Source organism: Ovis canadensis, chromosome 12, assembly GCF_042477335.2.
Source record: "Ovis canadensis isolate MfBH-ARS-UI-01 breed Bighorn chromosome 12, ARS-UI_OviCan_v2, whole genome shotgun sequence".
Taxonomy (NCBI): Eukaryota; Metazoa; Chordata; class Mammalia; order Artiodactyla; family Bovidae; genus Ovis; species Ovis canadensis.
In genome coordinates, this window is record NC_091256.1 from 49,182,454 (window position 1) to 49,198,566 (window position 16,113).

Below are 16,113 nucleotides of genomic sequence, written 5' to 3' on the forward strand. Positions count from 1 at the left end.
TATCAATTACAGTTAGAATACTGAGGAAGGTTTAACCAAACACAACTAAAAAAATCTGCCTATTTATCAACTGGCCATATTATAATAATCTTTTTATAGTAATATCTATTATGATCAGGAGCTTTGGCAGTTGATTAGTATATATCATTAGTAATTAGAGATCCTGATATAGCATCTCCTATAAACAATGTAAGCTCTACTTCTCCCATCATCACTCTTAGGGATTCCTGGATGGCTCAGTAGTAAACAATCTGTCTACTAATGCAGGAGACAAGGGTTTGATTCCTAGGATGGAAAGATCCCTTGGAGGAGGAAAAACTGTCCTTAACCAGTAATTTAACTCTTGAAGGGCGTTCGATAGATTTGACTAACTTTTCATTACATTTAGCAGTTGATGGGGTTGTCTCATCAGTTTCAGGTGCAATCAGTTTTATTACTAGAATTATCGATCTAAAACCACCAGCCACATCTCAGCATCAAATACCACTACCGTTTGATCCATTCTAATTACAGCTGTATTTTTACTACTTTAACTCCCAATACTAACAGCTGGTATTACTGTATTATTTATCTTTCCTTCAATTCTCAATGATAAACTTACTGGGTAAAGTATCCTAGATTATAAGGTTTTCTCTTTCAGCAGAGATAAACTATCCCTGTTCCATTAGGTTTTCTTTCAGGGGTTTTCTTATTCTTTCACTTGAAATATATTCTTCCATCTTCTCATTTTGTTTAACGTTTTCTGTCTCTATGAATTAGGTGAAACAGCTACCTATTCCAGTCTTGAGGGGTGTCTGTGTGGGAGCGTTTCTTTGCAGTCAGAGTGTGGGCAGTGGCTTTGGTGGGAGAGCTGCAGTGTCAGGAATCAGTGATCTCTTATACAGTAGGATTCAAAGAGTTTTCTGGAATTCAACTGATCTTGAAGGGAATATGTAAACAGGGGAACATATTAGTTAAGGACATGTTTGATTTGGATTTGTCTTTACTTAGTTGGAATTTTTACCTTCATTTTACATCATTCTTGGCCATTGTCGCAGCCTTTTGGGATTCATAATCTCTGCATATAAGCAGATAAATAAACAGATGGAACTAATAACTTAATTATTGTCCCAGAGAATGGGCGACACTCCCAGCCATACCTCCATTAGTTGAAGAGTAATTCTGCCTTATTCTCATTTCAGAGGCAAGCAGGAGTGTGATGAACATCCACTACAGAAGAATATATCAGGATTGCTAAACTGAACTGGTAAAGGCATATTTATTTCGAAACTTTCTTCCCTAGGAAATTTCTTAAAAACAAAACTACATGCTCATACTTTGAACCATTTTAGTACCTTCGCTTCACAGAAGACCCGTAATACCCTGAGCAATGGTTCACTAGAATAAGGCTGTTTCTCTAAAGCAGGGATCAGTTCAGTTCAGTTCAGTCACTCAGTCGTGTCCGACTCTGCGACCCCATGAACCGCAGCACACCAGGTCTCCCTGTCCATCACCAACTCCCGGAGTTCACCCAAACTCTTGTCCCTTTAGTCGGTGACGCAGGGACAGACCTGGCCAAGTCTCGTCCCATTTGTTTTGTACAACTTGCAAGCCAAGAGTCACGTTTACATTTTGAAATAGTTGGAAAAAGATCAAAGAATAATATTTTATAACATAGAAAAATTTTATATGAACTTCACATATCAGCGTCTATAAGTAAGTTTTCTGAGAACACACCCATGCCCATCAATTTTCTATGGCTGTTTTCACACGACAGCACAGAGTGGAATCATTCCAACAGAGACTATATGGGCTACAAAGGAAAAGTATCTAATATCTGGCCTTCTGCAGAAAAAGTTTCTCAACCTCAGCTCTAGAGTTCATGTGAGGAAAGGAGGCATTGAATTCCCCAGGTACTACAAAATGAACACCTCTTTACAAGCCTGTAAATGCATCTTTCTATGCAATTATGGGGACTATACAAGACAAACAGAGAAAAGAGAGACAGCTAGTAGGGTCTAGGTGCTCAGCACCAACATTCCTTCAGGAAATCCTTGTCATTCCTCTCATGGAAGCACTCACTTTTAAACTATCACCTAGAACCTTGAAACTACAGGATTCAGGAGAACAATAGTCAAATAGAGTGTGTAGGCAGTATGGCCAGGAATTAACAGTAATCTTATGATCCACCAGGGACTCCTCTTTGGGGTGCCACACTCTCTAAGCTAAATTGTTATTCCTAATGTTCTCTCTCACCCAGCCCCACTCCAGAGATCCTGAAGGAAACCACATAAAAGAGTGTGGAAAAGAGGAGGCGATGACGCAGGGAGTGGCCACTCCTCCAACCAGGGCCTGGGCATTTGGGATTCTGAAGATAAGAGGGCTTTGCAGAAAACTGCAGCAACCAAAAACTAGGCTGAGATGCCAGGGGGAGAGGATGGGCTAGTTAATGGGTACACCACAGATGAATTACACTCCTATAAAGGGCAGAAAGGGGGAAGAGTAGCCTTTTTTACCTTGTGGAGAGAGATAATAGCATCAGAGGCCAAGATAGAACTGGGTGTGATGTGCACACCCTTTAGACAAAATAAGGTTATACAGACAGTACTGCTTCCTCAGGAAGGTATCTGTGATCACTATAGTTTGTGTGGCATTAAAAACTAAAAAGAGCTCTATATGAAATGAGAGGAGATAAAATCATGTGAACTAAATTGCAGCCTAGAAAATTTAGGAAACCTATGATTTTAAAAAGCTGTTCTGGGGTCTTCCCTGGTGGTCCAGTGGTTAAGACTCTACACTTTCACTGCAGGGAACACAGGTTTGATCCCTGGTCTGGGAATTAAGATCTTGCATGCCATGCAGCACAGTAAGAAAATTTTTTTAATAAAAATAAAATTAAAAAGTGGTTTCTTCTTACTTACAATGCACATTTACCATATTGCTAACTACATGCCAGATTTACATATATATATATATATATATATATATATATATATACCAGTTCAGTTCCATTGCTCAGTCGTGTCAGACTCTTTGCGACCCCATGAATTGCAGCATGCCAGGCCTCCCTGTCCATCACCATCTCCCAGAGTTCACTCAGACTCACGTCCATCGAGTCAGTGATGCCATCCAGCCATCTCATCCTCTGTCATCCCCTTCTCTTCCTGCCCCCAATCCCTCCCAACATCAGAGTCTTTTCCAATGAGTCAACTCTTCGCATGAGATGGCCAAAGTACTGCAGTTTCAGCTTTAGCATCATTCCTTCCAAAGAAAATCCCAGAGCTGATCTCGTTCAGAATGGACTGGTTGGATCTCCCTGAAGTCCAAGGGACTCTCAGGAGTCTTTTCTAACACCACAGTTCAAAACCATCAATTCTTTGGTGCTCAGCCTTCTTCACAGTCCAACTCTCACATCCATACATGACCACAGGAAAAACCATAGCCTTGACTAGATGGATCTTTGTTGGCAAAGTAATATCTCTGCTTTTGAATATGCTATCTAGGTTGGTCATAACTTTTCTTCCAAGGAGTAAGCGTCTTTTAATTTCATGGCTGCAATCACCATCTGCAGTGATTTTCAAATACATTTATATCCTCTAAGTTTGTGACAATTGAGCAAGAAATAGTAGTAGTGTAGATCTTCATTTGATTAATGAATAAAACAAGAATTGAAGAGGCTTAATGACTTGCCCCGTGTCACACTGCTGTAAGTGACTGAACTAAGATCTGAGGTGTTTCTGACTCTCCACTTTACTATATTTACTTAAGAGATGAGGATTACCACATCCAAAAGACATAAAGAGCAATTTCTCCAGAGTTAAATATATGTCAGTTTATTTTAAACAGTTTGCTTAATGAGAATAATTGAGGTATCAATTTTAAAATAATTGAGGTATCATAATTTTAAGGAACACGATTAGTAGGAAAACAATTTTTACAAACTTCAATATACCTCGTGACTGGGAGTTAGGTATAGTTTACTTAGCCTTATGACCAAATAATTTTACCTGGTACAAATGGATCAATGTATGGAATTTGATCTTTTCCATGACAACACATTAGCCAGAATCAATAAAAGACATTTTTGAGAAATCTAACCTTTGACCTCAAAGGTCAAAAGAGAGGATAGGAAGAAAGAGAGAAAACTCATCATCACTGCAGGGACCAAAAACTCTCAGTTAAGCAACTAGTTTTCAAGAGTATTGGAGGGGGCAGAGGCGGGGGGCTACTATAGAATACCTACAGAAGAATTAGAAATGAGAAAAATAAAGTAAACTTTAAATAACACATCATAAAATGGAGCAGAAAACTGCAGAGTCATCTATCTGGGACAAGTGCCTGAGTCCCAGGCCAAAAGTCCAGGATTGTAAGCATTAGATTGGGTTTGCTAATGGAAAGCAAGGACTGGGTGGCCAATAGATTGGAGCAGAGACTAACTCTCTGGGGGCATGGATGTTGCCTCACATGCTGGAGGACCCAGAAGCAAGTTCCTCTTTAAGAGTAGCTCCTCCCACTTTCCAATACCACCCTCCTAGAGTATTGGTTCAGGGAAGCATTTTTTCTTTCAAACTGCTCAGACGTTTTGGACAAGACTTAAATCCACAGAAAAGAGGAAGATCACCAAAAGGTAGAAAAAGAATGATACTGCAATGATTTGAGAGGGAGGAGAGTGGGACTGCTAAATGGAGAAGGAGTGTGCTACATTTATACCAAATATGGCCAAAATGAGAAGGATATATAGTTCAATAGAGATCTTTTTTTTCTGAGCAGTAAGGATTCTAACTTTTGTTATCCAAATCTACTTTTCTGTGTAACTATGTGATTTTGCCTAAAAAAAAAAAAAAAAAAGAAGAAGAAGTAACAGTCGAGTCTAAAGATACTGTCAGGAATAGGAAAAGATTAGGAAACAAATTTTTAGAACAGAAGTTAAAGGTAGTAGCTAGTGAGAAGTTGTTTTTAGATAAAGAGATGCTTTTTATTTTTAATTGAGAAGGTTAAGAACATTATTAGAGGAAGAAACAGGTGACTACCTGGCATGAAATACAGATGGAACCAGACCTTTTTCTTCCTCAAGCCTTATGTAAAGTAGAAAGAAGGAATGGATGTGTGTGTGTGTGTGTGTGTGTGTACATACACATACATATGTCTCTTCATATATACATATGGGAGTGGGTATGAGTATATGTACATGAGTGTATGTATATGTATGTGTGCATATATACATATATACTTACACACATATATTTGTTTCTTCTTCCATGTATGCACAACAGTTTGTGGGAATAAGTGTGTGCGTATGTGTTTTAGTTGTGAATCTCTGGGCCTTTGCACAGGCAACCATGGTGAAGAAAGTGGCCATCATTGGAGCAGGCATCAGCGGCCTGGCCTCCATCAGGAGCTGCCTAGAAGAGGGCCTGGAACCCACCTGCTTTGAGAAGGGTGAAGACGTTGGGGGCCTGTGGAAATTCTCGGTGAGTAGGACATCACTGCAGCAGACCGGGGAGTGAAGGGGGAAGTGTGCGAGAACACGGTGCTTGAGCACAGGCTGTCATGGCAGCTACACGTGCTCTACCAAGCTTAACATCAGTGGCAGGTGGGGAAGCGAACCCTTGCTTACTTCAGAAGTAAATGGGATAGTGAGCTGGTCAGTCTCTGCGTATAGAACTCAACCCATAAATCACTAATAAGTGAGCCACTTGGGGATAAAATCCATGGTCAAATATTGGTTAAGCTTATGTAACAGAATTACATGAGCTAATCATTTAAAAAGTGCTGGTGCTTTCCATTCATTTGTTGAGTTTCTGGAACAATCTCTTAGAGATTCAGACCACAGATTTTAAGATTTCAGGTGCTGACTTTTTTCTTGCCAAAAATACATAATTCTTGAGATTGCTGCAAGGGGAACCAAGAAGAGGACACATTGATTTGAAGTTGTTCAGTGACTTTTGTTATTGTTCAGTCACAAGTCGTGTCCAGCACTTTGCGACCTCATGGACTGTAGCTTGCCAGGCTTACTTCTATGCATTTATATTAAGGATTCTATCAGCAGGTATGCTTGTAAGCTGTTGTTAGATCACTTCCAGTGATCCTGTCTAACAAGTATATCATCAGGTGTGGGGGCTTCCCTGTGCCCCAACTCTCTCCGTGACTACAACCTTAGGAATACTGTCTGGTTAAGCCTACTCCTGTTTTCTTCTTCTTCTGATAAACCATAAATACATAGGAACATAGGAAGATCAATAACCTCATTTTTTTTGTTTTTACCATGCCACACAATATGTGGGATTTCAATTTCCAGGATCAAACCTGTGCCCCCTGCATTGGAAGCATGAAGTTTTAACCACTGGACCACCAGGAAAGTCCCCAGTAACCCCTTTTAAACCACTATTCCCTCCACAAGTACAAAATTAGTGTTAAACTTTATACCTTAATAGAAATGTTATGTTTAAGAAGAAAGTGTCTATGGTGGCTCTTTAAATATTATCAATATATGAAAATTGTTCTTACTAATATAGATATTTTCTAGATTTCAAAGAACTCTTTTTGAACCCCCCAGCATCGATTATTTTAAAACTGGAGTATAATTGCTTTACAATGCTGTGTTAGTTTCTGCTGTACAACAACATTAATACATATACATATATCCCCTCCCTCTTGAACCTCCCACCCACCCCATCCCACCCTTCTAGGTCATCGCAGAGCACTGAGCTCAGCTCCCTGTGCTATACAGCAGCTTCCCAGGATTGCACAGCTCAGTGCTTGTCACTGGAATGTGCTCACAGAATTTCAGATTAGCACAGTGAAGGCTGATAGGGCTGTTTTATTAAGTAATTTCTATATACCAAACACCTATCTCGTTTCATTCAATCTATATAATATATAATAATCCTATATGCGAGGTATGAATTTTTCCCTTTTACAAATGAATCTGAAGCTTAAATGGAAAAAAAAATAAGGTAAATAGCTTGTGAATGGCTAAGACAAGACTCCAATTCAGTCTGACTTGTATTTCTAGTTTGAATTCTTAATCCCTTAATAAATTGCTGGATGCCATTTCAACAAGTGGCCTGTTGAGCTGGCAGGTCTTCTACCCAGTGATCTTAACCAGATCCTCACATTCACACTTACTTTGCAAAGCATTGTTGAAGAAAGACACTGCTGATAAAGCTTTTGAGAGTAGCTGCCTCTCCTGTTGCTCAAGAAAGGCTTTAAAATTTGAACTTAGCATCATGGAGGGATAAACTACTCACCTGCAAGCATGAGGTACTCTTCAAGAAAAAGAAAAATTACCCCAGAGGATGGAACCTCAAACCCAGAAGCTGGAGCCTTGAGGCACAAATGCTTATTTCCCAGAACTTGAAACCTAATGAAACTTACCCTTCTGGATTTCAAAATTGCTTGGGACTGATGATTCCTTTTTTTTCCTTCCATTTTCTCCCTTTTGGAATGAGAATGTTTATTATTGGTACTCTATGACTGTCCCATCATTGTATTTTGAAATAAGATAATTTATTTTCTAGCTTGACAGGTCCAGAAATACAGAATTCTGTCCCAGGGTGAATTACACTGAGTCGCTTTGATACCTGATTCAGATAGTTTAGACAATGAGTTTCAGAATTATTGAGCTGATGATATATAAGTGAGATTTTGAACCTGATTTTTTGCTGCAGTGGATTGAGACTTTGGAGATGCTGAGATGAAGTGAATGTATTTGACCTGTGGGATAAATGTGAATCCTTAGTGGCCTGACAGGGGACTGTGATAGGCTATTCAAACAATGGGCCCCTCAAAGATATCAGGTCCTGATCCTAGAACCTGTAAATATTCCTAATGAGGGGAAAAGAAGATATTTACAGGTATGATTAATAATCTTGAGATGATGAGATTATTTTAGATTATGGCATGAAATTTCCCTGGTGGTCCAGTGGTTAAGAATCCACATTTCATGGGTTCAATCCCTGGTCAGGAAATGAAATATCCTACATGCCGGCCCTGGGGCAGCTAAGCCCACACACCTCAATGAAAGATCCCACATACCACAAATAAGACCTGACACAGCCAGAAAATAAAATAAACTTTAAAAGAGAAAGAGAGAGAAAGGCAAAGGGAGTTTTGACACACAGAAACAAAAGAAAAAAGGGGATATGACTTTATCAGAGAGACACAAAGATGCTATGCTATGACTGAGAAGGAGACATTAGTCAAGGAATACAGGTAGTCCCCAGATGCTAAAAAAGCCAAGGAATGCTGGCATCCAGCAGGAGCGGGAAGAGACAATGAATCTCCCCTAGAGCCTCTGCAATGGACTTGGCCTTGCCAACACTTTGAGTTAGGCCCGGTGATGCTGGTTTTCAACTTCTGGCCTCTGGAATCATGAGGGAATAGATTCCTGTTGCTTTAAGCTGTCAGGTTTGTGGTAACATTATAGTAGTCGCATGAAACTAATACAGTTGATTATTCAGAATTCCCTAATTATTTCACCTCTGTGGGAGGACTTGAAGATGCAAATGATACTGTGACTTGCAGTGTTTCTCAAATACTTCTATGAGTCTGTAGCAGTATAGCTAGAAATCACATTACAGGATTATACTATAAAATCAAGTTAAATTTTGTATTTTCATTACAGTTAGTTTAAAAAGTCAGCATTTTACATTTTCTAAGATCCAATCATTAGATAAGTGTAAAAAATAATATAATAATAATAAAACTGCAGGGACTTCCCTGGCAGTCCAGTGTTTAAGAATCCACGTTTCCAATGCAGGGGCCATGGGTTCGATCCTTGGTCGGGGAATTAAGATTTTGTGTACTGCATAATGCAGCCAAATTAAATTAAAAAAAGGAATGTGCACATAATTCAAACTTTTGTAGCTTTCTCCTACAGCACTTTCTTAGGTCCTTCTATTAATAGTTCCTTCTTCTAACCCAGATCTAAAGGCAGAATGATGTATTTGCCTCACCTGCTTTGATCACTGAGAAAATACTTTATGACTAGGCTGCAGGTCTAGGGAGAAGGTCTTTCTCAGGAGTTCCACAAACAACATGTCAACAAATTTCCTGGATTTTGGCCTGGAGTATCATGAATAAAGTCTCCTTTTTCTGGGCATGCAATCCTTTGTTCACTTCCTCTGATTTTTTTTTCTAGCCTATGTATCAATTTGATCTTTAATATTTAGTCTCTCCTTGTGTTGACTATAATCACTGTCAAGCATCCTCAACTCATCCAAAGCTGTGAATTCCTCCACCTTCGCATCCCACATGCACACTAGCAGAGTCAACAACCCAAGGGAATAATAGAAAACTCTCATCATATTTCAAAATCACATTGCTTTCTGATGCAGATTTGGCAACTAATCTACCACTGAATCACTTTTCAATAGCAAGGCCTCAGACACATTGGCTTTTAATATGATTGGAATATTCTAATATGACACTAAAAATTTGTAATCTAGGGGCCTGACATCTTTGAGTTATATGAGCCCTAATTAAATTTCTAGTGCTCAGTGCTTTTCATTATGAACTAGCAACTCTACAAAGAGATCTACAGTTTGATCTTTCATCAAAGGGAAAACCATTTCAGATAGAAAACAATGTTAATTTTTTTAACCTATATGTTAATTTTATTTCATTTTATTATTTTACTTTACAATACTGTATTGGTTTTGCCATACATCAACATGAATCCGCCATGGGTGTGTATAGAAAACAATGTTCATTTTTTTAAGGAAAGAAAAAATGTTTTTCTTTGGAGTCCCTTTTAGAGTTTTTTTGACTCTTTAAATTTGAAAATGCAATCTTATGAACTGACTAATATTTACACAGTTGTTTTCTGTTTGTTTTTGGTTTTTACAGATTATAGAGTTGGTCAAACAGTAACTTAGCAAGCATTGCATCTTGCACTTTGGTCTGTCATTAGTTGATATACAACAAACCCTGTATTTTAAAAAGATGAAATATGCCTTATTTTCAAGTGCCAATGGAACATTTCTAAAACTGATTCTTAAATCAAAAAATACTCAAATTTTTTGAAAAAGTATGTAAATAAAATGAAATCCTCAGTTGACAATAAAATAGAAATTTATAACAAAATAAAGATGGAAAATACTGCCTCCAGGAAATTAAGTTCTTTCTTAAAGATCAATTAATTAATATTCTTTTAGAAGTTTGGACTCAGTAAGACAAATGATTGATAACTTAAAAAAGAGAAAATAGAACGGATGAAAAATTATCAACTGCTAACTATCTGATTTTATACCATGAAGGATATCAATTGGAAAATGGTTATAAAAAATAAGATAATTCAATGAGGTGCATGATCACAAAATTGCCAGACAAAAATCAATAGTTTATATATGTAGTAGGGTTAGCAGACTGGCTTGGCTCTTTTCACACTAAAGCTGGTCCATTTTATTTGATCTATGTTTTTAATTTCAGTCCATTATTTTAAAACCAGGATATTTCACATAAAAATCTAAGGAAATGTCTTCTTTTGAAAAGTCAGAAAATCAGGTAACCCTGGATCTCCTCTTACTCTAATACGTAGCCTCTTTAGGCTGAATTTAAATTCTGTGTTTTATCATGTTCATTTTTTATTCATTTCTTGTAATTTTCTCTGCATTTATACAATTTATTTTGACTGGTGCTACATAAAAACAATAATCCCTTAGAATTTTTGGAACAGATTCATTTACAAAATTTTCCATTTTCTCTTATTCCTATAGTCATATCATTCTTTTTTTTAATTAACCTTCATGTCTATATTATTACAACCATGTAAATATCATTGCTAAGCTGCTTAGTGGATTCTGATTATACTTTCTTTCTTGATTAACTTTTCATTTTCACTGGAGTTAGTAACTGCCTTGTGGTCTTTGTTGATTTAATTTTACAATGCTATTCTATTTCACTCCCCAACCTCTCCCACATAATTTTGACTCTCCTCTGAACAGTTAAATACATGAGGTGTTTCACTGGCTTAATTCTTCTCTTAACTGTCTCTTAAAGACACTCTTCTGGATTGTTTCCCTTCTCTAGGCTAACCACACTGCTATTATCCTGGGTAACCCTGTTTTCTGAAAACTTTATCTTCCTACTATTTTTTTATTCTCTCATTTTAGAAGAGTATATGAGAGTACCTCCTTGGCAGTTTTCTATGAAATTAAAATATATGAAGTAAAAGACTGTAGACCTTGAATCTTACAAGATCACTGTTTGATCTGGATTCCTGTTTGATTAGATCTAGTCTAAACTTTCAGGCTTCCCAGGTGGCACTAGTTGTAAAGACCTCCCGCCAATGCAGGAGACATAAGAGATGCTGATTAGATTCCTGGGTCAGGAAGATCCCTGGAAGGAGGGAATGACAACCCACTCCAGTATTCTTGCCTGGAAAATCCCATGGACAGAGAAGCCTGGGGGGTTATGGTCCATAGGGTCGCAAAGAATCAGACACAGCTGAAGCAGCTTACCACATTCTTAACTTTCCGCTTTCTTTGATCTGGTAAGTCAGTTATCACTCATCCATCTGTGCTCTACTTTCAAAATATTGTTTTTGTTTCTTGTTTGCTTTCACTTTTTTTTTCCTTTTTTCCCTGTGAGTTTATACCTCTGATACCTTTACAGTAATTTTAGGGGTGTGTGCATGCTAAGTCACTTCAGTCGTGTCTGACTCTTTGCAAGCCTATGGACTGTAGCCTATCAGGCTCTTCTGTCCATGGAATTTTCCAGGCAAGAATACTGGAGTGGGTTGCCATTTCAAACTCCAGGGGATCTTCCCAACTCTAGAACTGAACCTAGGTCTCCTGTATCTCCTGCATTGGGAAGAAGGTTCTTTACCAATAGCACCACCTGGGAAACCCAATTTTAGAGGAAGAAGAGTTAAATACATCTGCATAATCTTTCATATGTAATCAGAAGTCTGAGTTACTTTAGTAATTTTAAAAAGATAGATAAAGCTACTTCCATAGATAAGCAAGGTTTGGTTCTTTTTTGATCATTTGCCCCCCCCCCCAAATAATTATACTTGAAAATGTCATTTATGATCTTAGTCATTCTCTTATGAACTTCTCATATGATCAACTTAAAAGGATCAGTCTATACACATGGACTCTGAGATACACTATAATACCAAATAGGAACAATAAGATGTTCATGACATATATATATTTTTTTAATAGCAAGTCACAGATGATGTGATTAGCTGATGCTGCAACTCCTTTTTCAGTAACCATGGCCCTTGGGGAACCTAAGAAAAACTAAACACCAATCAGCTCAGCATTGCTAGGGAAATTCATTATCCTGGAACAGCCCAAACTGCAAAAGCACCTCAAATCTGTCTCAAGGGTTTGCATCATTTTAGTATATAAAATTCCTCCTTTGCTGTTACATAATTTTCCTCAACTTTGCCTTGCTCCAAAACTTTACCTTGGACTTTGTATTAGTTTTCTATTTCTGCATAGCAAATTACCACAAACTAAAGCAGCCCAGGTATGGGGGAGCCTGGTGGGCTGCCATCTATGGAGTCGCACAGTCAGACACAACTGAAGCAACTCAGCAGCAGCAGCAGCAGCAAAGCAGCTAAAAATATTTCTTTATTACTCTCAGTTGCCCAGATCAGTGGACTTCCCTGGTGGCTCAGATGGTAAGAGCGTCTGCCTAAAATGCAGGAGACCCTGGCTTGATCCCTGGGTTGGCAAGATCCCCTGGAGAAGGAAATGGCAACCCATTTCAGTACTCTTGCCTTGAAAATACCATGGACGGAGGAGCCTAGTGGGCTACAGTCCATGAGGTTGCAAAGAGTCGGACACGACTGAGCCACTTCACTTTCATTTTTCACTTACACAGATCAGAAGTACAGCATAGTTCAGCTAGGTTCTTTGGTTAGGGTTTCATGAGGTCAAAAATTAGGTGCTGCCTGGGCTGGGCTCTTATCTGGAAGCACATGGAAAGAATCTGCACACTACAGGATGGTGGCTGAATTCAGTTCCTTGTTTTTTCAAGATTAAGGTCTTTGTTTCCTTGCTGGCTGTAAATGGGATTCCTTTCAACTCCTAAAGGCTGCCAGTATTGCTTGGCATATGTCTCTCTCCATCTTCAAAACCAGGAACCAGCTGAATTCCCCTCATGTTTTGAACCTCTGACTTCTGATACCAGCTAGAGAAAACTCTGCTTGTAAAGGGACCATGTGATTCAATAATACTTAACAACATAGTCAGAGGAGTGATATAATATTTACAGATTTCATCCATACTCAAAGGGCAAATGACTACACAAGGATGAGATACACTAAGGGTCATTCTTAAAATTCTGTCTACCATATAGCTCATTTTACCAGTTGAGGGAAAATATGAAATTCTTGAGTGAAGCATGTCAGCCAAACTTAAAACTCTCACTCTGTCCAGGGAGATCCTCTCCCATTTTCTCTGGTGAGTTCTTAATATTTTGAAATGTTTTTTCTGTAAGTAATACTAGACTACTAAGTGTTCAGGTCACTCTTTGACATCTAGCATAAATAGGACAAGACAAATATCCAGAATTACATAGAGAAACACATAAAATCATGCTAAGACCCAAGGAGTACCCCATTTGGCACAGCTTAATCTGTAGGTCTCTTTAGGAGCAATGCTCAGTCTTTTAGCTTCCCTTCCTTGTCCCTCAGCTCTTTCTAAAATTGTCTCTGGGCTTATGCAGAAATAGAACTTATATGACCTTGTGGTGAAGCAAAGCCAAAGTTTCCCAAATTCAAACCCAGTCTTGGGCTGTCCTCTGAATCAACTGGTCTCCTGATGTTCCTATTGTAGATGATTACCCTTCATGCCTATCCTTCAGTAATCTTCAACCAAAAGCCAGTTAATGAACCTGCAACTGTCCTCCCTCAGCTGTCAGGGGCTGATGAACCTCCTAGCTGAACAGACTCCACTTACCAGGTGCAGTTTGCTCACTGAGTCCCTGACCCAAATGGTCCATTCTTCAGCTCTACTAAAATGCCACCTAGCTGGCCCCCAGCCCTTGGCAACTCTCTGGCAAACTAGCTACTAAGAGACTCAGATGACTTCTGCATCCCCTTTGGGAACAGGAACTCTTATGTTTTATTCAAACTGAATGAGTTCAAAAGAGCTAAACTAAGGTCTGAGCTTTTCTTAATCATGTTACCTCTTCCTAATCACTGCTACTTGACTCTTCAGTGTCAACCCTCCCCAACCCAGGTTGTTTTGGGGAGCCTTTGAAGTGATATCTTACCAGAATTTCAAATGTGAAAACAAGTTCCCTCTGCCCTCGGAGTTTTGCTCAATCTTTCTAACATGCCAGTTTGGTCGCTCAGTCGTGTCTGAATCTTTGTGACCCTTTGGACTGCAGCATGCCAGGGTTCCCTGTCCATCACCAACTCCTGGAACTTGCTCAGACTCATGTCCACTGAGTCAGTGATGCCATCCAACCATCTCATCCTCTGTCATCCCCTTCTCCTTCTGCCTTCAATCTTTCCCAGCATCAGGGTCTTTTCCAATGACTCAGTTCTTCATATCAGGTGGCCAAAATATTGGAGCTTCAGCTTCAGCATCAGTCCTTCCAATGAATATTCAGGACTGATTTCCTTTGGGATTAACTAGTTTCATCTCCTTGCAGTCCAAGGAACTCTCAATAGTCTTCTTCAACACCACAGTTCAAAAGCATCAGTTCTTCTATCCTCAGCTTGCTTTATGGCTCTCACATCCATACATGACCACTGGAATAACCATAGCATAGATGGACCTATGTTAATTTCAGAACTTTAGCCCAAAGAATAATGCTTAGGATTTAAGTAATCTCCTTTTCTGTCGCTGTTCCCCTTTCCCCTTATTCCTTTTTTTTATTCCTTTCTTTATTCAGTGAAAAAAACTTTTTTTTCACTGTGGTAAATAAACCACAATAAAAATTTACCAGGTAGCTATTTTAAAGTGTCCACTTCTGTGGCATTAAGTTCATTGACGTCATCATACAATCATAGCACCATCCCTCTCCAAAACATTTTAATCTTCCCAAAGTAAAACTCTGCAGAAATTAAACAATTTCTCTCTCAATTCCTCCCTCTCCCTGGCCTCAAACCACCACCACTCTCTTAGTCTCTGTGAACATGATCACTCTGGGTCTCTCAGAAAAATGGAATCATACAGAAATTGTCTTTTTGTGACTGGCCTACTTCATTCGGCATATGTCCTCAGTGTTAATGCATATCACGGCATGTATCAGACCTTCCTTTCTTCTTAAGGCTGAATAATGTTCCATTGCATGTATACATCACATTGCCTGTCCATGCTCATGAGCTGGCATATTGAAATCATGCACAGGTAAATTTTGGGAAATACTATCACTGTAATTAATGGTTCAAAGCAACAAAATTAATCCAGTTATATGTTCTTAAAAGGACATGAAGAAATTGAGACTCTATTTCCCTTACCTTAGAAAAGATGTGAATAAAGATATATTTTTCTTTTTTAATATAAATTTATTTAATTGGAGGCTAATTACTTTACAATATTGTATTGGTTTTGCAATACATCAACATGAATCCGCCACAGGTGCACATGTGTTCCCCATCCTGAACCCCCCTCCCCCCTCCCTCCCCGTACCATCCCTCTGGGTCACCTCAGTGCACCAGCCCCAAGCATCCAGTATCATGCATTGAACCTGGACTGGTGATTCGTTTCACATTCTAAGTTCCTCTGATTATCATCAAATAATTTAAGTAAAGTTAATTTATGCCTCATCTTATTGCATTTACTTTTGGAAAAGACCAACCAAAAATGAGTGATAATTATTTGGGACTAGTCCTGACCACGATAAATATACTCATTTACAAACTCTGATCCATTTAAAATGTTTCTTTCACAGGACCATGTAGAGGAAGGCAGGGCCAGCATTTATCAGTCAGTCTTTACCAACTCTTCCAAAGAGATGACATGTTTTCCAGACTTCCCATTTCCTGATGATTTTCCTAACTTTATGCATAACAGCAAGCTCCAGGAATATATTACTATGTTTGCCAAAGAAAAGAACCTCCTGAAATACATACAATTTAAGGTAAGATATTAAAAAAAAAAAAAAAACTTATTGGGGGCATAACTGTGAGGAATCCTATGTTTATTACAAGATCCCCATTTGTTC

General features: G+C 38.6%; 1 protein-coding gene across 7 annotated transcripts in view; it reads left to right on the plus strand.

Moving 5' to 3' along the window:
• Nucleotides 1-4,081: 4,081 nt before the first annotated feature.
• The window catches only part of FMO3 (flavin containing dimethylaniline monoxygenase 3), a 31,914-nt gene continuing 19,882 nt past the window's right edge, over nt 4,082-16,113 (plus strand). For 3 of the 7 annotated variants that reach the window (XR_011247690.1, XM_069545651.1, XM_069545648.1), the window contains exons 1-3: nt 4,082-4,606; nt 5,313-5,450; nt 15,841-16,029. Coding sequence is in view for 6 of the 7 variants with exons in the window: in XM_069545651.1 (XP_069401752.1) it covers nt 5,319-5,450; nt 15,841-16,029 (321 nt within the window). In the remaining variant the exon portion in view is untranslated. Of the gene's footprint in view, nt 4,749-5,252; nt 5,451-15,840; nt 16,030-16,113 lie in introns of all 7 variants that reach the window. The other 4 variants (XM_069545652.1, XM_069545649.1, XM_069545650.1 and 1 more) reach the window with 3 other exon arrangements.